The 26,275-nt window shown below is 40.4% G+C and overlaps 1 protein-coding gene across 1 annotated transcript in view; it reads right to left on the bottom strand.

Moving 5' to 3' along the window:
- RNF150 (ring finger protein 150) overlaps window positions 1-26,275 on the bottom strand; it is a 119,303-nt gene that overhangs the window by 27,821 nt on the left and 65,207 nt on the right. Inside the window, exons 2-6 of the mRNA XM_072334697.1 lie at window positions 24,445-24,695; window positions 17,341-17,412; window positions 16,846-16,928; window positions 9,071-9,167; window positions 1,984-2,194 (exon numbers count right to left, since the gene is read on the bottom strand). Coding sequence (XP_072190798.1) covers window positions 1,984-2,194; window positions 9,071-9,167; window positions 16,846-16,928; window positions 17,341-17,412; window positions 24,445-24,695 — 714 coding nt within the window. The remainder of the gene's footprint in view (window positions 1-1,983; window positions 2,195-9,070; window positions 9,168-16,845; window positions 16,929-17,340; window positions 17,413-24,444; window positions 24,696-26,275) is intronic.

Here is a 26,275-nt window from a genome sequence, read left to right as displayed (position 1 = left end):
TCCTTGTCCACAGACTGTTCTCAGCCTTCAGGATTGCCTAGTGTTAGCGACTATTGCCTAAGGACATCAAAGCTTATGGGAAAAAGAGAGGGCATGAAGGCAAAATAAAGCATCTCTACATGCCTGTTGCGCTTTTCTGGCTCAAAGCAAGTTTTTCAAACAGTTATTTAGCTGGTAACTTGGAAAACTAAGAACAAATGTGTTTGCACTGACACTATCCTACAGACTATGGAAACAAACTTAGAGGGGAAGGGAGTGGCTGAAGCATTACCGCGCTCTTGTGCTCCCAGGCTGCCTTGACACCATTGTAGCTGCTGATGGCAAACCAGCAGAACTGCTTCTCAATGCGCCAAGATCCTGGGAAGAAAAGCATGGAGTGCCCCCTGTGCTGGGTTTTAAACCAGGCTGCTGGCTCTTCTCAGAGTGGGCCATGCTACTGTTGGCGTAAAGGTCCCTCCTTTCCTACCTCAGTACTGGGCCTTGTAAAGAAAAGTGGGAAAAGGGTATTACCTGATAGGGGAGCTGCTGGATTTAGGAGCATTACGGAGTTACAGCTGAAAACAGAGTCTAGCCCAGTCTTAGTAGTGTTGAGATACTGTGATGCAAAACCCCTCCTTCACAGTTTAAATAAGCTCAAAATGTTCTTAAAAACAATTACTGGAAGGAACAAAATAACACCTCATTTTGAACAGCCCTTGCCAGCATCTAAGAAGGCTTGAGAAAGTCACATCTGCATGTATAACCTTGTCAAATTGTCCAGGATTATGACCATAAAAGGACCAAAACTGAAACAAGTACCAAACCCAACAGGGAGAACAATTAAAAATCTATTTCTGGGTCACTTTGGCTAAGGTCACAAGTGTTTCACTGCCACAACACTGTCTATGATATGAGGAAAAACATGATCATTTCAGCCTAGTCCCCTCATGCCTCTTCTATCATTCGCACATCATACTATTGCTTGGCTTTGCACTCAGGCCCAGACTAATATGTAAAAATGCTTCACTTTTTTTTTTTCCTCTTTCCCCAGACTCCATGCACAAACCTGTATTTTCATATTCTTCTCACTCCAAGTATATCTGAGGATTTTCTACAATATTCTTGTCAATACTAAAACAAGAACTGATATCAAGCGCATGTATTTCCTACTGATCTGCTATTTTACCTCAAAATAAGAATTTTAGCCTACTACAATCCTCATTCAAAGCAGCTGACAATCATTCTCTTTAAACTGTCAGTAGATTTTCAATAAAGAACATCATTTTTAGGAGCAGTCACACAGACATTTTGAGTTACTAGCTGGAATGGCGGCCCTTGAACAAGTGAAAACTAGCCACTGAAAATATTCAAAACTCTCATTTTTAGTACGAATTGACAGTGTTATTTCACCATGCTCAAATTTTCAAGTGCAGGAACTCTTGATCATCAAATCTGATAAAATGAGAAACCAAAAGTGAATCAATAACCAGATGAGTTCTAGTTGACATAAGAAGATAAAAGGCAAGAATCAGAATTCAGCTTCCTTTTTTTCTTGACCAAGTGCACTGGGAGTGACTGTTGCATTTACTATCTATTTTATGATATGCAGGTAAGAGCAACTTCTATATGGTAGCATGTAGTCCAGTGAAGAAAGGCAGGCCAAAGGACACATATAAGATGTTGTCCGAAGACAACTATAAGTTTGTATTCCTTTGTGTTGACTGAAACACCTTGTTCTGTCCGCGTACAGGACTGCAACTAAAGTTTGTTATTCTATACACAGATTTGCACACAGGCAAACACTACATATAGTGTTTGCAGTACAGCAGAATGACACAGTATCTTTAACTACTTACCTTGTGGAGTTCTGCTGAGCTTAAGGTAAGGCCATTGCTCCAGTACAAAGGCCCTCAGTGGCCGCTTTTCCCCCATTAAATATCGGTTTGTGATTCAGGTTTCTAACCATTTCTTTCCATGCTAATTCTGCCAGAAAGAGGAACTTACTGCTTGTTGTGAAGTTACCCTCCCCAGCCTGGGGAAAGGAGTCTACGTCTTGGATTACTTGTAGTACTCCCACAGTCCGCACCGGGGGATCCAGGGCTACAGAGCTCTCATTCACTGTTATATCGCTGGCTCCTGTTATCTGGTTGGTTGGTGGTCCTCCTATGGAGGCTTCCAAGTCTGGAGGTATATCGTCCATACAATCTGCGTTGGGCTAATGGGAAGAGAAAAAAGAAAATGCAGCTTTTACTTCATAAAAAATGTTTAATTCACCTGATCTCATTTTTCTAGGCTTTTTCACTTTCTCTTAGGCCCACTGTTCCTACTGTCACTTTCTCAATTCTCACAGAAATGCTTACAAACAAGTACTGAAAATGGCAACATATGATGAATGAACATGCACAGTTTGCATGTTTGACACAGTATGTTTCAAGAGGGACCCACAGCATGCATTAGAAATATCCACTGCCAAACTCCCATTCCCAGTCTCTAACTACCATTATTTATACCAAGAGGTTTTTGGGAACGTGTAAATTGAAAAAGTAGTTCACTTATCGATATGATCTGCTCCACACAGGCAGACTGCTGAGTCAGACTATGAATGTAAACAGACAGTAGCTGAAGGGGGATGAGCACCGTTTCCCTAAATATACATTATACAGAGCGGATATCAGAGCTTCCAGGAATAGGAATTCACGGGAACTGCCTGTGGGCGCATCTGCATGTGAGGTGCAAAAATAGAAGCCAAAGCTGTTGATAAGACAAGTATTTTAAAATCACAAGATTGTCCCCTTCGCTAATGCTACATTTTCCACCTAAATGGAATGATGAGAAAATAAACAAACAAACAATATTAGAAAACTGAAGACTCAGTCCATATTCTTCCTTGGTTTGTGATTCAGACACCAGGGATGGAATCCAGTTCCATGTAATTTCTTCTCTTATGCAATTTTATAGTCAACATGACTATTTGTACAGAATGAGCCAAGCTCTTCAAACCAGGTGTTTGCATTTTCACTGAGCTTACAGGGATGCGATTTATTGTGAAGCTTTTGTGCTGCATCCTTGGCATACGAATACCATTCAGGAAGAACACTGAGATTTCAAGTGGGCAACAGAAGGCAGGAAGAATTGTTTGTCCAGTAAGACCATGTCCAAGCTGAGCACTTAAAGCAGTCAGAATAACTTCTGCCCTTGATTTCTCTAACACTGTTCAAGATCAGATGCTCCCATTCATATAACAGCAACTACTATGGAGCTCTCCATTAACAATGATGAAAAACACAGAGGGAAAGAGCCTTTTTACTCCCAAGAGGAAACAGATTCTTGTGCCATCAGCACACATAGGAAAGCTTAGTTCTCACTAAGGCAGTGAGAAAACATTTTGGCATAACTAATTCAAAAACTGGGTCTTGAAGTTTTAATATACTGCAAAAACAAACAAAAGGCTAATTCTGAAATATACTATAAGATACTGATAAATACTGTATATTAGGGTATAAAACTTTTAAAATGACAGAGGGGCATTGCAAGGTTGTGCTACAGTTATGTAGATACCTTGCTCAGTTAGGAAATGTGTAAAGTTAAGTTGTTCTCATTTATATTTACTGTCCAGGAATCAGACTGATAATCTGGATTATGCATTTAGGCTTCCTCTAACTTGAATCATTTGAAGGTAATTTTGCCATGTGATTTCTTCCCCTCAGGGGTAAGTGGTATGAACTACCCTCTCTATCTTCCTACTGATTACCACTAAACACAGAGGGGACTTACACTGCCAGACTGAAAATTCTGTGCTCAGAGGGCTGAAGTCAGAGGAGATGAACTCTGCTTTGTGAATTTGATTTTTTGCTATGCTCAGGTATCTCACATGCTAAGGCATGTGTGTCCAACCTTTTGACTTGCCTGGGATACACTGAGAGAAGAGGAACTGTCTTGGGCAGCACGTACATAGATCACTCCAAAAATAACTATTTAATAGAGCAAATTCTCAGCTACAAAACGCTTTTTCAACACAGCCACTACCATTAGCCATGCATTTTTGCCAGTGATGAACAAGAAATCACATGCCACGTTCACCAAAATCTGCACCAGCAGAGGTATTGCCACTGCTGAAATGCACCACCCAGCACCTCACTGTGCTCACATCCACTGTTTGGTCTCCAAAAACATTCACTAAGTGTCAACAAATGTCAGTGGGAGCCATTTTTTCCCCTCAAGGAGGAAATCAACAACATACCTTTGCTTCATACCCACTTCCATGACAGATGCCATTTAGTCAGAGTGCCCCTCTGCTGCCAGCTATCGCACAGCAACACAGAATGGGGTATTGGTGGGTGTGGGGCAGGGTGCAAGCACAGGTTGGACAAGCCCATATAAAGGCATTTGTGAAAATCTCACTACCTTTCTGCCTCCAACAGCAGGCATCTAGAAACTAGGCAAAATATAAAGCAAAAACATAAACAGAGGCTTAGCTTTAAGCACAAGAGTAATCCCTTTGAACTCAGAAGGCTACCATATGCTGGCGTTTTTTTGCAGAACCAGGAACTTGGCATGTTTTCTCTTCTCCCATACATTCCCTGTCTGACTTGCCACCTCATGACTATTTTTCCACAAATGCTCCTGATGAAAAAGATGGGAATTTTACACAGTCCTCAGATGACTGCTATCCATAAGCTGAGGTATGGGATAAAAATGAGAATTGCCATGGTCAGGCTCCAGCCTAATCCACAGGCAGGGAGAGCTCCTCACAGCTGGGATAAAGGCACATTCAGATATACCTAGCTTTAATGAACCCCACTGAACTTGTACTTTCCCTAAGTGAAATACCAATTATTTATCTGTGGGACTTGGATTCAAAATTATTCATTAGATCTATCATTCTTCCCATCGCTCTTAGCTATTACAACAAATGCCTTCAGAATTTCATTTTAAAATGAGATTTGGCTTTGAGGGCACCGTATCTTAAAGAAAAAAGACCTGTTTTTTCTTTTCTACTACAAAAAAGAAATTACTTCAAATTTTTTTTCCAAGGGATCAGTTGTCTGCCCTTTGCCTCTATTCCAGCTATTCCTAGAATGGGGCTTTATCTCCAACTTTTAAACCTTTAAAAACAGGGGATTATAATTGAAAGCCAAACCAAACACTAAAAAACCTAAAATAACACTGCTTGATATAATTAATCCCTTTACTCCCAAACGATTCTAGTTGGAAAAACACCCCAAATTAAGCAACATACTATGAAATCAATGATACGAAATACTGACTGAAAAAAAAATTTATTATGGGTTTTGCTGTTAGAGTGACCCAGATACATTTTCTAAGTTTAATTATATTGGTTTCACTCATTCCCTGCTTATAAGTGCTTAGAGGGCACAATTCCACTACAGTCAAGGGAAGGCTTTGTATTGACTTCTGAGCACTTGGCTAAGGCTCTTAGTGAATAGCTTCAAGTCATCCAATCCACTGCCAAAAATGCATCTGTCTGCATATCCAACAGATATTTGCAGAAAGGAAAGAGAAGCAGAGGGAAACTATTTTATGTGATACAATCACCCCAAAAGCAGTGTAAGTCTTTGAAACTGAAGGACACTTCCACTGATCATTTACTTAAAACATTACAGCCAGAAGAAGCGAAGTCTGTGATCTGGCTGGCTACACCAGCAGAGACGGTGGAAAAGGTTACACCAAATGTTTGCTGATAGGTATTTAGTTAATTATCCTCCTGAGCTGCAGAGTACCCCAGTGAAAAGCTGGGATGTTTGGTTGCTCAGCTACTGTGAAAATGGGCACAGTTGCTCTGGTACCTCACTGCAGCTGAAGGACCTGGTTTTAGGGCAGACAATCTGAAGCCTTTGTTCCAAACTAAACAGAGAGTTTAGATGTGAACTGAACTGAAATATTTAATTTTTTTTTTTTTTAACTAATAATTTCTTGGAAAATCCTGGGTCTTCCTGCTAAATGAAGCATGATCAATCCAAAGTTGCACAAGCCAGCTCTCTAACAACAACCATAGGACAAACACACAGTTAGCAGGAAAAAAAATAAATGGTAACAGGCCTGACTACGGTAAGATTTTCTCATTCCTCCCATTGTACAAGTCTGCAAAGGATTTGGGCCATTTATGTCCAAGCCTCCCAACAGAGCCTGCTGCTTGCCTAAGGCTTCTTTTCTCTGCGTGGAAATTTAAGCTAAGATGGCTCAGCAAGAGTTGAGAATGTGGTTAGGGAATGGCATTTTGCTTTATCTGCTCTACAGAAATGTTTGCCACCTCTCACTGAGAAGCCCTAGAGCTTTACAGCTTCTTCCTGGGAAATGTGTTTTCCAACAACAGCCTACTGACATCCAGATAAATTATGAGCCTCTGAAAAAAATCAGTTCACAAATGCTGATAGAGCCTGGTGGCTTATTTGGGACTGATGACTACAGGGCTATGTGCAGTGCTGGGAAGCTCTCTGTGGCACCACAAAGCACCACACAGGAGTAATGTCCTTCTGGGCCACCTCAGCTGCTGCCCACAGCAAGGAGAAGGGTGAGGGGACACAGTCTGTGGGCAGCTGAAGAAAGGTCCTGGGAGCTGAGCAGGGAGTGGGAGCACAGGCAGCAACACTGGGCAGGAGGGGCTATGCAGAGGAGAAGCTGGGACAGGAGATGAGGCAGAAGAGGAATAAGATTTTAGAAAGAAAAGGCAGAGAAAACAGAAGAGCACCAACTGATAGCAATATAGGAATTTAAACCTGAAGTTAGCAGAGGCTTTCAAGATGTTTCCCCTGCAGTCAAGCCAAAGGAAAGCCCCAACATAAAGGCCATCATTTGCTCCCATGGGCAACAATGCCTACTGTAATTCACTTCAAGAGGTAAAGCTAACATGTGGCTCTCCCTCCCTAAACATAACCAATGCTTCTGCAGGTGCAAGCCAGCATGCTTTCTCCAAACGATGGAGCAGGCTGTTTTCAGTTTGTTGTTTTAGAACAAGCTAGGGAAATTTTAATTGAACTTAAGAAAATAAATTCTTCTGAGCAAACTGCTATTGGAACATTAGTATACAAGCACTTGATCTTAGTGTTAAGAGATTAGTACTGAAGTTGACTGAAATCTTCATTTGACCTCGTTGTATATGTGCGTTACTACAGTATCCTTAATTACAAGAACAGAGGAGTTATTTCTGCAGAAACTTTATGTGGGAAGCTCTCATTGAGGGAAATAGAACAGATCTCCCTTCTGCCACACAATCTAGAAAGAACAAGACTGGGAGCTGTGAGAATTAAACCAAAGGCCTTGTGAACTGAATGGTGTTTTAAATTATTCCTGGTAATTAAGTTCATAGAATCATAGAATGGCCTGGGTAGAAAAGGACCATAAAGATCATCTAGTTTCAACCCCCCCTTCTATGGCCAGGGTCATCAACCAGTAGACCAGGCTACTCGAGGCTGGCCTTGAATGCCTCCAGGGATTGGGCACCCACAACCTCCTTACCTGCTGCTACAGAGCTGTTTGTGTACAGTAAAGCCAGTCATGAAAACTAAAACTTTTGCATGTACCCTCTAGGTATTTCTTCTTCCCCTTGATGTAATCAGTCTTAGATAACCTGTGGCTGATTTGCAGACATGCCTGGCCTTCAGCAGCTGTCAGTGAGGTCTATGAGAGTCCTTTCTGGATGTAAATACTGACTGAAGGTACTGAACTTTCTGGAAAGATCAAAACGTCTCACTGCAGTTCAGTGGAGGCCTGTATTTGTTTATATTGGTAATGAAGCAAAAATACCAAAAGAGGAATGGACTGGCCTGAAAGCAGGAACTGCATTCTATTGCACAGTGCAGAATAAAGCTATGGAATGTATGCTAGGTATGGAGAAGAGGTATCAAAATCCTGGGTAACTACTCACTGGCAGGTCTATGAACCGTGATACAGAACGTGGGGAAAAAATTCTGTATTTAAACCTGCACACAGCAATGCTGAATGGCACTGATCCTTTTGTTATGTTTGAAATAGTGATGATGAATTATGCTAACTACAATGCTTTATGTCATTTTTCTACCGCATTTTTAGCTTGGAGTATGTTAGGTTGATTAACATACTTGCCTTCTCTTGTAAAAACAAACTTTATCACGTGCCATAAAGCTTTTTCTGCAACAACCTGTCCCTTGTCTCCACAAAATGAATCTTTTGGGGAGTGGCCACATCAGCTTCCCTAATACGTTCATATGATCTGTTTTACTTTATATAACTCTTTCATTCGCCAATTGGCATGTCACCAACTGGGGAGGGTATCTACAGCACCTGTTAATGTACTGACCAGCAGTGCTTCAGTATTGAACTTCACTGACATGTGGCAAGGCTCACACACTGTGAGAAAGTGACTCACTTCTTCCTGGATAAGCCCCTGATCTCTGATAACTGCAGTTAGGAAACTGTATGGCAGACAGGACATGCACTATCTGAGTGGAAACATACAACCTAAAAAGATGAATTGTTTTAACTGATTCTAACCACATCTAAATATACCAAACAACAGAGAGCTTAAACATTTCTTATATGGCACATGGTCTGCCACATATTTAGTTACTGGTAGAAATCATCCTAATTGGAATTAGCAGTACTGAGCTTGCCACAGATAAACTTTAAGAGAAATCAGACAGAAAAGAGATTTGCCTCCCTAAAACAAGCCATTAGCTGCTGTCCTCAACTGGTGTATCAGGGAAAATTTTATTTGTAGATCTTTTGCTTTGAGATTTGAACTCAGCGTGGGGCTACAAAATAAATCCAGCCCTGATTTGAAACATAAATAAAAGCAATACGAAAGAACACAGATCCACCTGAATACCACTAAATGATACTCAGCCCCACAAACTAGGCAGTAACAGAAACATGAACCCCAATACCCAACAAAGATTCTTCCTTGGTAACATAAGTGGGGTAAAGAAGAGAAGGAGCTGCCCAGACCAGCCTCTATTATCTTAGTAAATTAATTAACACATCAATAACATGGTCAGAAGAGTAGGAAGGGAGCAGACAGGGAAAGGACTGGGGATGCAGCCATCTGGCTGGTGTTCCCTTTTTGCCCCAGACAGTTCCCCTGTGATGTGCTTACCGGGATCCCTAGAGCTTTTAAAATATTCATTTTACACATAGGGCAGGTACGATGGTCTAGCAGCCAGGGGTCTACACAGGACTTGTGAAAAAGATGCCTGCAATGAGAAACAAGATATTTTAATTCAAATCCACGATAGCACAATTTACCACTTAGCACCAGATGCTTTTTTCTGAATTCAGTAAAGTGCAAGCTTTTCAAATAGTACGGCTTGTGACTTTTGCAAGGACTGCCAGGCTACATCCTCTGCAGACAAGGCTTTACAATGATTTCTGCAGTGTGCCAAGCATGTGGTTTGGAAAAGAAAATGTACACAATTAGAGAACTAGGAAAAAATACAAGAAACTAGTAGCAAAACATACAGTCTTTAAATGCTAAACACCACCAAGTAAAGAAAACCTACTACAGGTGAAATCACATTAGTTTCTTGATGGCTCTGTAAATAATCTGGTTACATGTTACACAAAGATTAAGCCTTTGGGGTCCTGGTATTATATTTAAGGATACAAGCGTAAGGAAAACAAGTGAAATGAATAAATAAGCATATCATCATTTAAACGGAAAAATCAGGATGATACCTTTTGAAGTATGGTCCCTGACTTCCCGGCTCTTTATTATTTATCCAATGGAGTGAGCTCCTAAACAATTCCAGCCCTGAAGGGATTGTTCCTAAACCCATGCTTCATCTGAAGAGACCACTAAGCAACTACCTGAGACTCATGGCTGCTGGGAGGCATAGCTTTATATATATATATATTTATATAAAATAGATAAATATAAAACATATATAGAAATATATACATATAACCTAGGCAGAGGAACTCAAAACTTACTATCTAACTTAGCCTGACAGACACTGAGATGGAACATGGAGATATTTGTTGCACAAACCTGACAGTGGTATTTTGTCTTGTGAGCATATCCTGCTATCTTGTGGTTACAGAGGATGAATGTTACAAAATGCAGGTAAATGGGGCTCGGGATTTAAAAAATGCTGATGAGGAGATCAATCAGAGCAGCTGGAGCTCAGCATAAGGCAAAGAAGTTCCTCTCTCTTGCTCCTTTCTCCTTTCCTCTTAAATCACAGGTGGCATATTTGGGCTGACAGTAGTGCTTCACTGGCTTATGTAATGCACCTGTTACCTATCAAAAGTACCCTGTGGCTTGGGATAGTTTGCCCTCAGCTGGTCCCATTCCTGCAGAAAATGAGAAAAATTTCCTACCACATTCATAGCCTCAGAAACTCCACTGACATGTAGGAAAATCTTTTTTAAACAATGAATAGTGCAAGCAAAATTGAGAGTATTTTATTTTGTAATATGAAGATCAATATATGCAGACATGTTCCAAGAGGTGAACACTACAGCTTGTTTTAAAATAACATGTAGATCAGCTCCAACCTTCCTAACGCCTGTAAACAGGTCTCCCACATCTTAGTTAGCAGAGCCGGAAAGTCCCATTTCAGCCTGTTTGAACTTTCACATTTAAGAACAGGCAGGCAGAGGCTGCAGATTGCTGTCACTGCCAGTCTCACCACTTGCCATCCAAGCCAGCAGGTACTGGCAGGGGGGCACAGGTCACAGCTGCCCAGCATGCCACCTGCAGCAGGGGCTCAGCAGCTCACACGAGCCTCCAGCAAGAAACGCAATCCCTGAGAGAGCCAGAATTGCTAAGTGCACCCAAATAATTTTAAATATTTAAATGGTACCCATTCAGCTGAATGGGCCGGCTGCTGTATCCTGTCACACACTCTCTCAAATAACAAGATACAGTCTGTCAGTCTGATGGAAGACACTGAGGTGCTCTTTCCTCTGTATTGATTTGCAGCCATAGCTCATAGTAACATGTCGCAGCCCACACCATCCGGTGTGCAAGCTGACTTCAGTCCTAATGGCACTAGAAATTTAAAGCCACAACTATGCGAAATCTCAGAATCTTACTCTTTTCAGTGTTTTTCTCACTGTTTCTAAAAGAGACAGCTCCTTTGTGTAAAAAAAAAGAAGCTTTGTGGCAAATTGTTGCTTTGCTGTACTTGGTCTGACTTCACACAGCTATGGGAAAGGGCAGGTCTGCTCTTGGCAGTTTGACCTGTCTAATTATACCAGCTGGCTGCAATACAAAACTTTGTCACATCTCATCTGATCCTGTATGTCAACGTGATTAACGCAAATGGAGTATCGTGATACTTGAAGTTTAAGCCACCACTTTACTAATGCTACAGCAGTTCACAACCCTCCTTCAAAACAAGGCTTGCCTGACCAGATAAAAACACAGTGCACTGAATTCCCATCCCTGACCTGCGTGACTCTGCTTTTTATCCCAGGAGAGAGAAATCCAGCGTGCCATCAGGAAAGCATTCTCAACAATTCAAAGTGCAATGACACAGGAATGTGCAATTTTACATTCAAAAGCCTAATCTGCAGAAACTGCATTATTTCATGCAGAGTATCATAGAATTATCCAGGTTGGAAAAGACCTTGAAGATCATCAAGTCCAACCGCAGCCTAACCAGTACCCCATCTCTAAAAAAAAAAACAAAAAAAACAAAAAAAAAAACCAACCTCTGCTAAATCATATCCCTGAGTACCACATCCAAGCGGCTCTTAAACACATCCAGGGATGGCGATTCAACCACCTCCCTGGGGAGCCTATTCCAGTACCTAACCACCCTTTCTGTAAAGAAGTTCTTCCTAATATCCAACCTGAACTTGCCCTGGCGCAACTTGAGGCCATTTCCCCTCGTCCTGTCACTGTATTGAAAGTACATGTCTTGTTTTTCAGCTATATGAAAAACTACACAAATCTTCATAGCATTTGGCTCTCTTCAATTGTGTACTCACCTCCATAAATATATATGCTTAATTGCATGCATGTGAAACACATTGTGCCAAAATACAAATACAAAACCCCTGAGATTAATGCTCTTGAAAACAATATATATATATATGTATATATATATACACACACACACACATATATATATGTATATATATATTTTTTCAGATTAAAAAAAAAACAAACAAGCAACAACATAGCTTCTATGAAGCCATTTTACTGTAGACTAGAAAGTCCTCTTTGGTTTTCAAGTTCGAGCTTTGCAAGCTGCAGTCAAGCTGTGGTTCATGTTACAGGGTTTCATAATGCTCGTTAATCACCAAAAGCTTGGAATTTCCATGCCTTAAAGACTTCACAAACTGAAGTTTAGCATTTTTAAAGTTGGCTTCAACAACGATATTGTAAAAGAAATCCTGTCGATGCTGAGTAATTAAAACACATGACAGATCATGTCATTTGGCACCTCCCAATACTACATTATTAGGGCTCCATTAATTTTAGATCTAATACGCACAACAGAAGGATCTTGATTTTTTGACATAATCTATACAAAAATGGAATGCTACTGAAAATCATTTTTAAAGATTTGTACCACATTATACAATTTGAGAGCTCATATTATCTGCAAGCAAACACTTAAATATTTTGTGTGCAGAATTATATCGTAGAACCATAGAATCATGAAATGGCCTGGGTCGAAAAGGACCACAGTGATCATCCAGTTTCCACCCTCCGACCATGGGCAGGGTTGCCAACCACCAGACCAGGCTGCCCAGAGCCACATCCAGCTTGGCTTTGAATACATCCAGGGATGGGGCATCCACAACCTCCTTGGGCAGCCTGTTCCAGTGTCTCACTAAGTGGTTGATTGATAAAATTCCTGATAAGTTTCCCACCTAAATCCAGGTAAAGTAAGAATCTGCACAAAATAAGATGAGGGCATAACTATGATACTTCACCCATCCTAAGACATAAAACAATCAACTGCATTTCTGCCTAATTACAATTTTAAAAAGAAGAGGGTGAAAGCATTATGGTTGAGTTCAGAATTAATGACCTGTACAGGGAGACAGTAAGAAAGATGTTTCAAACACAGGCTAGGAACGTGGCTTTGATAAATGAAGTCATAGCTGAAGAAAATATGTTTTTTGTTTTCTGTTGTGTGCAACCACATGCATTGCAAAACTATGTTGGTTTGGATGGGTTGAGAAGATTCTGGGAAGGACTGTAATTGATTAGTTGAGAGAAAAGAAGGCGAGAGGAGTGATGTCATAAAAATCCTCATACAAGACAAAGGTTTCTATAAGCAGAAATGAATCAAACTGTTCTTCACCTCTCCTAGGGATAAGAGACACAATGATGTGTTTAAATTGCAGCAAGTGAGATTCAGGTTACACAATAGGAAAAGCTTCATCACTCTCAGGGTGGCAAAGCGCTGTAATAAATTACCAGGAGTGCCTGCAGTCCTCATCCTTAGAGGCTGCAGTGTGTTGGAAAAACAACTACTGAGAATGACACGTGTGCGGCCAGTGCCCCTGCACCCTGGGGCGGGTGGCCTCCCAGGATCCATCCTGCCCTGCTCTGTGACTGCACAAGGCTGTGTGCAGCTCACAGCAACCAAAGCAAGGAAAAGAACCTCAAAAATCCCACAACACTGCATTTACTGGTATCTAATTAGCACTTGATTTATTTGTTAACTGGAGATTATTTGTGTCTGAAATGCATTTCACATTTTCTTTAAGGCTGCAATTTTAAACATAAAACAGAAAATAAAGAGATTTATTTTGGGCTCAGCCCCAGAATTGTAATAATGATTTTATTATTGTAAAACTCTTGTACAACTTTCAGCTTGCCAACTATTTAAAGAAAACCCTTTTTTTTCCAGGCTAAGGAGGACTATTCTCCCATCTTCCTGCTCCAGTTCCAGCTTTCTGAAGCAGACGCAAACAAACCTAGCAGCCACGTGGTTTGATTGGTTTTTATTTTTTCCTGAATGAAAGCATGAGCTATGACAAAAAGAGCCAAAAGCAGAAAGGTACATTCCCAGAGACCTGGATTATGAGCATCAGTTATTCAGCTCTACATCAGATGTCAGGCTACAGCAGAGGACTGAGAAGGGCTTTGATGAGAGACTGAGCAGCACTGAGTACCTGACAAGAAGGTTTTGGCTTTTGGGGATGCATATGAACTACTATTTGTTTATTTTTAAGACAGAAGAAGCAAGGACAAAGGGACACAATGAGGAGTATAACTGAGAAAATGGAATAAAAAAGGAATAAGTGCTGTGATGAAATGATTTTCACAGTGAATGAAAAGAGAGGGAAGGAGTGGAACAGTCTGTGAAATCACAGTTGTTCGCTGGTGGTTCAGAGGAGGCGTGCGAGCTCTAACAGTGTCTATTGGTGACAGAAATGGAACAATCTGAAAAAGAGGTTATGAAGAAATAGAAAGTTTTCAGTAGAGATGAGGCTGAAAGAGTTGTCCTATCACCCTGTTAAAGTTCAGGAAGTTAGGAAAAGTTTAGTGAGAGGCAGACAAAGGGAACAACAACATCAGTGATTTCTCCAAAGAATGTGCAGAAAAGATGGTGTTTTGAAGCTGGAGATGGAAGACAAGCAGAAGGAAGTAAGGCTGGGACAAGAGAAGTGACACTGAGAACAATGAACTTGCCTATATTTGATGTTGTGTCAGTGCCCTCACTGTGATGCTTGTTACCATTTAAACATAAAACCAGCTGCAAGCCAACACTTTCTTCACTATCAAGAGTTGGTATATATTTATTAAATACACTGTAGAGTGAGGTTTATTAATACCGTCAGCTGTGGGAGTTGGCTTCTAAAGAGGAAAGAGGGGAACAAGCACAAGTTAACAAGAATTCTCCTCCCAGCTCTCCAACAGAAAGAGGACATTTGGGAAATCAGCCTTGAGTACAAGAAAATATCATGTCAGACTTCATCCACTGAAATACTCTCCAATGGATTTCTGGTATCAATTTCTGAGAAGATTCAGGACTCAGAAACCTTAAAAGAAATCCAAAGATATACAGGGCTTTATACTGAGTGTGTCTGCTAGCCACAGTTTTCCCAGTACAGCCTGCAGGACAAAGCAGCTGATCTCAGGGTTCATTTGGCAATGCAAGTAGAAAACACTGCATCTTGTGCAGCTCCTGGATAGAAACAAGAAGGTCAGCCGGCATGGTGTTAGCTTCCGTGAGACTTGGTGAAATGCCAGCCTCTTATTAAATGCCAGACTAATGCAGATACTGTACTTTAACTAAAGTGAAACCTCTGTTTAACTGAGGATGCTGAAGGAAGAAACCTTCAGTGTCTGTAGGTCTTTATCAAGATATAAAAAAATAGTGCTCTCCTACTCACTTAACAGTGTCTGGTAAGTAGCTGCTTGAGAAAGATCTGTCAGTTTTTATAATTCAAAATTGCTTAAACTCAAACTATGAGCATTTTACAAGACAGATCTGCTGCTGCTAACCTTTTAGCATGAGTCATTTTCTAGGCGACCTTTTAAGTCAGCCAAGAACTGAACATCACCTGTTAACTATCTGCTTCCTATTCACTCTGCTTGACTCAACACTGTGCATGACAAAGTCTGACTGGAATTGAATTATGAGGCAAGACACAAGTGAAAGCTAGGAGCTTAGACATTTTTTTTGCTCTTGTATAACTACCTCTGAAAACTGCCTGTCCCCATCATGTTAAATTTCCAAACTTTATTATGCTTTACAAAAACAAGCTTGATGTCAAGCCAAGATCTGCATTTTTTTTTCAATTTCTCTCTTTTTTTTTTTTTTCCTTTTGTATTTCTGCTCCATGAATTATTTGCAGGAAAAAAAAAAAAAAGAGTTCATGTGCAGTTTGTCATTGTGGGGGATTTAGAGTAGGTCAAATTTATGATTAATCTGTTGCTTTTTGTTTGCCATTTAGTGATGGCGGTAAACAGATTTATGAGTCACATGAACAAACACAAATGGACAGCTTGTTACATTCAAATATCTACAAGGGAAAAAACAAAGTAGGAAAAGAAATAAATATTTCATTTTTTCAAGCCAGTAAACACGGCTCCAGCAGAAGAATCTCCAAAAATCTATGCTTTGTATGTACCACATCTGCGACCACGGTTTCCAGGGAAATCAAACACTTGATCCTCTTCTCTTTAAGGAAACCACTGTTTATAGGAAATATCTTAAGAAAATGATTTCCTTTGAGGTATCTTTTGTCAACTGACATCCCAAGGAAGACAATACAATGGTACTTAGGGGTGAATACAGCTCTTATCGCTGGCAAGAGGCCACACTCCTGCATCATGTCATTGCGAGCACACACACTTTGTTGGAAATGTTCACAGGAAGGGAAGAAAAGAGAAACGAATAATTCCAAAAGCTCTTCTTGTCACCTCCACATCCCACAAGCTCGGGAATATTTTTGTGGCAGCAATAAACAACATCTCTCTCTCAGCACCTGGTCAGGACAGCACAAGAATTGCTAACTTCTGTCCATGGGGAGCAGTTAGCCTGCACTATCCTCCCTGGCTGCTGTGTCTAGGATTCACTTTGAAGTCAGAAACTGGTTCTTCTAAGAGAGTTATTCTGGACTAATGTAAAACCAGTGAGAAAAATAGAGGAAACATCATAACCTTCATTTTAAAATTTTACTGAAAACTTCATAATATATCCAGATCAGACAAAATTTCTGACTATTATGCTAAATTCAAGTTTCAACCACCACTGATGTCATTTTCATTTCAAGTAGAGAAGAAGAGTCATTTCAGATATCTTTACAGTATAGATCAGGGACGAATCAAAGCAATTAATTTCCCCACCTTCCCCAGGCTCTCAGGAAACCTCAGGGTGAGACTCTGAGAACGGAGCATAACTTTTGAAATAGACAGACTATCACAGTTAAAAGTACCTTCAACTTTCAACTTACCTGCAAGGTAAAATTCTGACAACATCATTGGGTTTGTAGCCTTCAATACAAACAGCACAGTTATCAAAGTCTGGTTCAGTTTCCTACAGGAAAGAGAACATCATTTTCATTTGTGATTTTGTCAGCTAATCTCTTCAAAGAAGAGTCTATGTGACGAAATAAAACAGTCCCTGATGCATGCTGCATATTCAGTAATGCATATCAAGAAAAGCAAGTCAGACTTTCAACATATGTCCTGTTGGAAACCTTCCCTGGGAATCATGCAGATTTAGGCAGCATGTTTGAACTTTCAGGATTTTCTGCATCTCCACATAATTTCATCTCCTCCTCTCCCTACTCCGTTCCTCCCATAATTACCCATATTCCTCCCCTACCTAGAGGACACATATGAGCTTAATAAGCAATTGGAACTTCTGTTGTGCCTCTTTGTCCTGGTGGTCGGAAGGAATACTCAGTGCAGTGATTCATTTGGTAATGAGCAATTTGAAAAATTACCTTGTCACCTTTCCTGATTGTTCTGACTTGCAGCTTGCTGATTGCTTTCTTTGCAGCATCTCCAAGCCGGCGCTGTAATACAAAATTTGCTCTTAAGCAAAGAGTAGCTCTTCATGCAGAATTCATCATTTGTTCCTCTTAGATTTCTTAATAAACTCATGTAACTGTACATGAAACTAGACAGTTCTATATCAATGTGAACAGATGAGGTCAGTCATGCTGTTATTCAGAATAAGTGCACAGTAGGTATTTTAGGCTTGTTGGTAACCCATGGCTGATGAGGCAGAGCTATGCTAATTCAGTTCCAGAGAGGAGTGCACATGAGCCTCTTGTGATATTACACTATGGCAACTATACTATTTCAGTGAGTAGCAATGTACGTAACAAGTCTGCTGTTTTGGTATCCTACTTCTTTCCTCTCCTTTTTTAATCACACTTGCAAAAAGTACATTTTAAAATGAGGCTTGGGCTGGTAAGCATAATGAATGCTGGACTTAAGATTCTGGAGGTCTTTATTCTTATTTTGTTCCAGGATCAATTCATGATGCCCAGCAAAATTTCAGTGTTGCAACTGAAGTGATAACTTTTAAAATCATGACGAACACAAATTATCTTCTTCACTGTTGCTCTTTTTTTGTTTGTTTGTTTTTGTTTTTACTCCATTAAGGTAACATAAGATATCAAAATGAGGCAAAAGCATCTGCAATTTCTTACAGGTAAGACAATATGTAGTCTTGCAGAACATCATACACATACCTAACAGTTTGCTTTTTCTTTTCCTTTCGCTATAGTGACCATAAATAGCTCAGCGTGTGACATTTCTGACTGTTCTCGCTTTTTTCCTAAACACTGCCACCATGCTGTCTGGGCCACTGTCAGTCAAGTAAGTAACAGCCTGATGCAAAACATCATTCTCAAAAGCTGAAGATGGGAGATGGGGCTGAGAATGATATGGGGGCAGTTGCCACAATCACAGCTCCATGAAGCTACCTCTTCAGGCTTCTGAGCTTGTGCCTGCATCAGCACTCCAAGGACTTGGCTGCTCACTGTGCTAACGCAACAAGGAGACTGGGAGACAGACTCACAGGCTGGAAAGGTCTTGGGGAGGTCATGAGCTCCCACCCCCTCATCAAGGCCGGGTCAACTTCAAAGTCAGAGCTATGTCCAGTCAAGTTTTGACTATCTCCAGGAAGGGAGATTTCACAACCACTGTGGATAATTTGTTCCAGTGCTTCACTCTTGCGGCGTTTTTTTATTTCTATTTTTTTAAATCACTATTCTACAAGGAGAATTTCCCTAGCTGCAATCTGTGACTTATCCTTGTCCTTTCTCTGTGCTTCTCTGAGAAGAGTCTGACACTGCCTTCCCTCCAAGCATGCACTGTGTCACAGGAGGCTGCAGGCACAGCCCTCAGCCTCCTCCTCTCTCAGCTTACTAAATGAAGTTCCCTCCACCTCTCCTCACTTGTTGCACACTTCTGTCCCCAGAACACACTGGCAACCCTCCTCTGGACTCTCTTCAGTTATTTCTTGTCCGTCTTACACAGGACCAAACAGCACACCTACTCCCATGACATCCTGTTGGTTTTACAACAGTGCGTTCTGAGTCGCTACCAGTAAATGACTTAAACTTTTCTTCTCGCCCCCTTTTCCCATCTAGTTTCCAACCATGTGCTGTTAGTTAGGCGGGAGATTTAGGAGCTCTGGTGACTCAGAAGACATTCAACTTTCAGAGCCGGGAACACCGCCTGTGCTGGAATTCTGAGGGCATGTCAGTGGGAAGGGTTTCCAGCTGGAGGGGCAAGAGCATGAAGCCAAAAATGAAAGGAAGCTGAACATTGCCTGTAAATTGCGACCTCATCGTCACACAGATATGATTAATAAATTACCACTTTGTTCTTTGGATTAAATTAAAACCATTGTATTTAATTTAGAGGGTGAGTTTATTGGATTGAAGACATAGAATGTGTGTAATCCTGAAAGCAGTGAGCAATCTCAGGCCAGAGATGAAAATTATCTTGGCTATCATATAAGATTTACATATGTGCTTTCCAGCACAGCTAATTATTACATGTGAGGGACTTCCTTGTACTTGTATCTCTTTCCTGTGGTACATTTTTCTCACAGTCTCCCTTCAATAAACAGATATGACAAGAGCTGGAAGCATTTCTTGCCAGCTATTTGTTTCTTCAATGTAAATCAAAGACAGACTGATAACACAGAGCAAGACAAGAGCCGTTGCACCCTGCTTCAGGAATTGCTTGTGATTTCTTTTCATCATTATTATTACTTAAACTAATGAAATGTCTCAGCTCTTTTTTTCTTGCACATTTTTCAAGGAGATTGGACAAGATTAAAGACTCATGTTCATCTTTGATCTGCTTGTTTTCATGTTTGCTTTCTCTTGTCTATCTTAAATAGTCAAGTTCATGACATAAATGCAAATAAGAATTACTTAATTTTTGAAAACGAGTAAAGTTGTACTTCCAAAGGATTCTTCTATTTGAACAAAAGGCGTGCTATCACCAATCATTGTCCTTAGAAGATAAGAGGCATTACAATACTTTAAGGGTTTAAAATGAAGCTTAGAGATTTATAATCACAAATCCCATAATGTCATTAGCAAGACCGCAACATTTGATATTGGACTGGAGGGAGTTAAGAGTATCAGATGTGGTGGTCTTGTGGAGATGATGCTACTATATAAAAAGAAAGGACAGTAGCATGGAAAGCATCATTCATCTGCTCCTGAGGAATTAAATGACAGAAATGATAGAATACGCTCTGGAAGAGAAATAAAGAGTGACCCTCTCTTAATGGCTTTACTGGACTGTCACCTTTTGGGAAAGGAGGTCACCTTGTGCCTTGAGCAGAATGAGGTACCCCATCAGGATGAAATACCAGCCACATCACCACAGATCAGATTGCAGACTTTCATCATGGGAAGCATATTCCTAAGACTGATTCAAATATGATGTCGCTCTCCAATGGCCCAAAACTGTCACTAAAAAGTCATGACCACTTGTTTTCTTTCTCAGAGAATTGCCCAACCCTCCATACACTGTCAGTTACATACTAAACTGGGTTCTTCCCTGGATATTAACCCAGGACTTGCAGGTCCCAGTGGAATAACTGCCTGCTTTGGCTTTTGCCATCCTGCAAAAATCACAGAGCTCACCTGGTTTCAAAATGATCTTAAGTAAAGCTTCTTAACAAGAAGTAAATGGGAAGAAACAACATGAGAGAAGTCCTGCCAATAGACATGAAACTCAAATATCTCCTGCTTGCTGTCTTCCTATCCCATGGCTCATAGACAAAAGAAAGAGATCTCTGATCTCAGAAAGAGACACTGGTGAAATATGAACGGTGATGCACTGATGTGATATTTTTTAAAGCCTGTGTTCTGGCTACTCCGAGGCTAAGATGGCAAGTCACAGTTTGCTGAGTTACCTCTGGGAATTCACTTGTCATGTAATTCCAAACTGCTTTCAATTAGCTCCGCAACCTGATGTTGCTTGATACAAACAATTCGCATAGTCTTTCATACACATTGTCAGAATTCTCATTTTCAGGAGGGCTCCAGGAATGAGCTGCTGAGGAAACAGGCTGACTATGCTTCTCTTTCAGAAAATCATTTGCTTGATATCAAAAGAACATAACACTGAGCATATCTACTTCCTGACCATTTTTTTAGGTGGAAAAAGAGGAAAAAAACTTGGAATTTTCATGCACATGAATATTACTGCCTACCTTCTACTTTCACACATATCATATAGTCATCTGTGCTAAAGATGCTCTTAAAAGCTCAAAGCATTAAAGTAAAAATTGAAACATAACCATGTTTTCTATGACTGTAGGAAGCACAATTGTAGATGACACCCTAGCTGCAGAAGCACAACCCCATAATGAAAGACAAGTTTGGTCTCCGCTGTAGAAATTCCCAAGTTTACATTTACATAAGCAGGCCTTGGCATGCAGTGAGAAACCTTGCAATCCTGGTTCTCCACTCAGCTTAAAGTAGGCACCTAACTGGTTCTCGAGACCTTCTGGCACATGAACCTGGATTTTGCATAGGTGGTGAAGGACAATGATGGCTGAATATAAATGCATGTGGTATATGCCCAGGTTTCATCTCACTAAGGAGTAACAGGAGAAATCCAGGAGATTCTTCAGTCTTCCCATTTGCCTGTATTAGTAGCCAGAGTTGTTGCTTTAAGTAAGTTCTTGAAATTACTGACTGATCAGCAACTTCAGCTGTGTACAAGATGGGAAGCAGACCTGGGAAGGAGAGTCATTATATGAAAGAGAAAGGAGGTGGAGGTGGTGATGAGGCTTGACAAAAAAATGCTCCATGTTTTGCAGGAAACCAAGATGTAGATACAGTGAGTCACCTGGGAAGAGGTAAACTGAAATATGACTTAGGGATACTTGAAGCAATCAATGAAAGATGTTCAGAAACCTTGCTTTCCTATAATACAACCTTTTCTGCTGGTCAGCTACCCTGTCCCACTCCCTCAGCACAGCTGCCAACTCAGAGGCTGGACTGCTCCTGGAAACAGCAGGAAGCTGTTTCAGTCATAGCTAGGAAGGGTATGCATGATGGAAGTTAGCAAAGAGGCAAGCACAAGTTCTCCTTTAACTAAGAAAATACTGGCCCTCACAAGCTCTTATTTTAATAATGCGTGATTTAAAATCATTCACATATCAAAACAAATTTAACCTCCTTTTTTATTATTTTTTAAACAGAAACCTAATTAATGAATCACAGCTTTTAGCACTTAGAGATATGAGCAGTCAGTGTTCAATTAGATCCTAAAGAACCCTGAGTAGGAACTGATGGCACAACTTTAAATAGGCCAGCTGACTCCCTCTTCCTCTGAAGCTCTATTTACACAAACATCTCAACCTTACCCTTTGGATAAGCTTTAACTAACAAACAGAAGAAAGCACCTTTCTTAATGCTGGCAAGCAACAAAAGCGCTTACAACAAATAAGCACAATACCTTCATACAGATGGACAAATGCAAGCTAGAATGGCAAAAGCTTTTGAGACAAATGACAAAAGAATCACATTCTAAACTATATCCCAAACAGAACACATTTCTCTTGAACATATCTGAATATCCAAGAACTCTGGGTTCCCATCTTCACATTACAAGACAATGTGCTTATGATAAAAAAAAAGAAAAGCAGAACATTAGAGGAAGGAACCCTCATGAAAAAAGAAAGAGCAAATTGAGCTATTCTGACAGCTACCTACATTTCTATATTCCATAGCCAGGACTAAAAAGGTCATTAACAGAAATGGTTGAATGTTATCCATATATGTCACCGAGTACTGTTTTTCATAAGTAAAGAGCAGTAGGGGAATTACAAGACAGGCAGAACTGAGTGATGAAAGTATATAAAGAAATACTAGTTTGTCCTGTATAATTAGGCCAGCTTTGAAAATAAAGTAACAATTGCTTAGGAGGCCTGTTTTCTTATTCTTTTCAAAAACAGAGTTAGTATTAATAACAAAGTTATCAAAAATCCTCTGCAGAGTATAATTGTGCACACATTAGTCTCATTTAAATTCTGGAAAGAAAAGACTGGAAAGCAAAACTGCTTGAACATATAAACTTGTAATTCCAAACTATGACGTATAACCTGAAGGGTGCTTCTTATTTTTCTGGGTTTCATATTTATGTATGTCTACTGACACTGCTAATCTGCCTGTATAATTACTTGATTGAAGGCACGTTCAGGGAACTCACATGCATAAATTAGGCACACATGTGCTTTAGCAGCCAAAGCATCTGAAAATTACCACAGCCGCTACAGTCGCAGTGATTCTGCTGCCAGTGATGCTCAAATTCCAGCTGGGATAGTCTCATTTTCGCTATTCAAAATTTCATGGTCTATATTTAAAAGTAAAATATATTCTTTCTGTCTGTAAATACAGAGCAGCTGCTTTCTCTGCATCTCTGAGGATGCCCGAGTTTCAATGGGAGTGGTGAGGGATCCCTATACGTTAAGTTTATGTTTGAGTGCAGCAGTACTTTCTTCTACAAGACAATTATAAACAATCCCAGTTTATATTTTTAAGCAGAGCAAACAAAGCAGTCCTCCTCCTGCTGGAACAGGAGTTTATAAAGGGTCCAAAACCATCTCTGAATCACAGAGCATTATTTTTCCTGCAGTAAAACGATCATCTCCTCAGATTTCAACATTGATAACGTTTCCTACTGAACCATTAAAATGAAACATAGAAGTCTCCGTTTCACAGCTCTGCTGATGCCAAAATTAGTTGGATCCAGTCAATAAAAGATGAAATTTATCATTAATGTTGCTACTAATATTCACTGCTGAACTACTATAAAGATTCAGGGTGCTTTATAAACCCAGAAGGCCTCAGAACCTACCACCCGTTCCCACACAGTGCTGCTGGCTTCTCTCAAGCCCTATAGGTTCTGTGTCTCTTTCAGGGACAGGCTGGACAAAATGCCAAAACCAAGGGTTTAATAATATAGGTGGATATCTTTAGTGACTACACCACTTACACGTTCAGTGATTGCTGTCAAATAAACAGCAATGGCTTTTCCTTTAAAGGCCTTTCTGAAGAAGCACGAAAACAAAAATGCTTCCTGTTCTTTTTAATCTCCTCATGTACTGCAAAACCTTTTTTGTCATAGATACTTCCACATACTTCATTACATTTTAGTTATCACTTTGATTATAAGGGTTTTATTTGTATTCATTTCTCCATCGCTTGGCTATATGTAACAAACTAATCTTTTCACTAATACACATTATCATTCTTTCTGTCTGTTTTCTGTGTTTTGCACAGAAAAAAAACCCACATGATACATACATATATTCATTTTTTTCCCCCTTAATTCCATCTAAACTGACAGAATTCTTGGCTTTCTCCATACACAGACATTTTTATATCCTCATTCTTTTTGCTACTCACTATTAGGTGGGTTTTTTTTTTGTTTGTTTGTTTGTTTGTTTTTTAAACCTCACATATATTTTCCTCAAATTTTACTTCAAGGTTATTTAAAATTGAATCCCACAGTGATTATGTTTTTGGAAACCAAGACCCACTGCAGCAATGACTCACCTGATTCCTGTCCCTGGCATTTGCGTAGCGGAATCGCTGGATGTAATAGAAGACCAGCCATGCCAGTGAGATGATCATCAGCACAATGAAGGAGATGGAGACAAACACCACGGAGGTCCGGCTGACGTACTTCTGCAGGTTTCGTGTCCCAATTGTTATATACATCATCACAGTGATGTTCCTCTCCAGGAGGCTCACTATCTCTTTTCCTTTGGGTTCAGGAATCATTATTGCTACAACATCATCTAGGCCTGTCATAGAAGAGAGAGAAAAGAAACTTTAATTAGAACAGCTGAATGCAATGTAAGAGAATGACAAGAGGGTGTAGTAAGGCAATAATGCAAAAACAGTAACAAAAAGCTCCTCTTTCTCATCCTGATTTTCATCAGGAGGTAAGCTGGATGGATGTGGTGAAGTTTTCAACCAGAGCCAGTTACACAGTTCGTTCCCATAAAGCTGATCTGTGAGATACATAAAACATGTTTCATGGTTTGACAAACACAGACATCCAGTTCTGCTGAGTCTTATCTAGCAGAATAGAGTTGTAGCCAGCAAAGAAAAAGAGAAGTGCTGGAGCTAGCGTAATTCCCTCCAGCACCCCATGCACTAATCATAGCCCCTTTTGCACAGCCACAAAGCCCCTCCAAGTTCCCACTCAGACCAGAAGCGCTTCCAGTCACTTCCACAAGGCTGGAGGGTGAACACACCAAAGCACTGTTGTTCTTGCCCAAGGCCAGGGATGGGTGAGGGCTGCGGGGACAACAGGATCTCCAAACGTTCCGTGTGGAACTCAGCCTGCCCTGTGCCACCACCAAGGCACTCTACAGCCTGAGACCAGCCAGGTGTTTAGAAGCCATACTGAGAGTCAGCAGCACCATTTTATTTCCTAAAAGATGTTACTGCAGCTCAGCTCAGCCCCTGATGCAGTTTAAAGCACATCCCACAGAGGCATGTGTCAGCACAACCAGTGTAGCAAAGGGCTTTCCATTACTAGGATGGGGTAGGGTCTTCCTACTGTCCTGTCAGCCCATCTGAAGCCACAGCTCTGTGAAATTAGGCCCTCCATAACTGCATCATTTTTCCTTTATGACCTGCGCTGTTTGGTTTTGCGTTACATGTTGCTGAAACTCGTTTCCTTTCTTTTATATGCCCTCTGTACACAGCAAATAAAAGTCTGAAATTGTCTGGGATGAGGCAGTTTGTTAGATGCATTTTCTAGCTCTGTGGATAAAAAGAATTACTTTATGGTTAATATTAGGAATATTGTTCTTTCCCTTCACAAAACAAGTGTATACATTTTTACAGCTAAGCTATATTTTGCAATGGTCAAGTCCAGCATTATTCTAAATAGCTAAGTACCAACAAGATGTACTTGAACACAGAAACATGCCAGATACAATAACATCTATGCTGACCATGAACTGGAATTTATAAAGAAAAGTACAAGCTTGAAAGGAAGGGTTGAAGCCAGAGAGATGAAGCGGAGGTGAATGCTTTGGCATTTCAGCTGAAATCCCAGGAGATCAATTGTAAACTCCACTGTTATCTGTATTTTGACTGTGGAAGGAAGACAAAAAGCCACCTACTGTGGGACATCCATAGAGGTGGGAAAGGATCGCCTGCCTTCAAACAGACTGTGTTTCTGACAGCACCCCCTTCCCAACCCAGGCAGCATCATGCCCCCAGTCCCTGTGGGCCAACTCAGAAGTTAATCTGCCAAAAACTTCTGGGAAGCATAAACCAGGTTTTCAAAGGCATTTAGATACCCAAAGATTTCAACAGGAGTTTAACAAAATTTCAGACATACTAAAGAGGACAGGTGGGAAACATT

Source organism: Excalfactoria chinensis, chromosome 4, assembly GCF_039878825.1.
Source record: "Excalfactoria chinensis isolate bCotChi1 chromosome 4, bCotChi1.hap2, whole genome shotgun sequence".
NCBI lineage: Eukaryota > Metazoa > Chordata > Aves > Galliformes > Phasianidae > Excalfactoria > Excalfactoria chinensis.
Note: the sequence above shows the minus strand (reverse complement) of the source record. Positions and strands in the feature narration are given on the sequence as shown.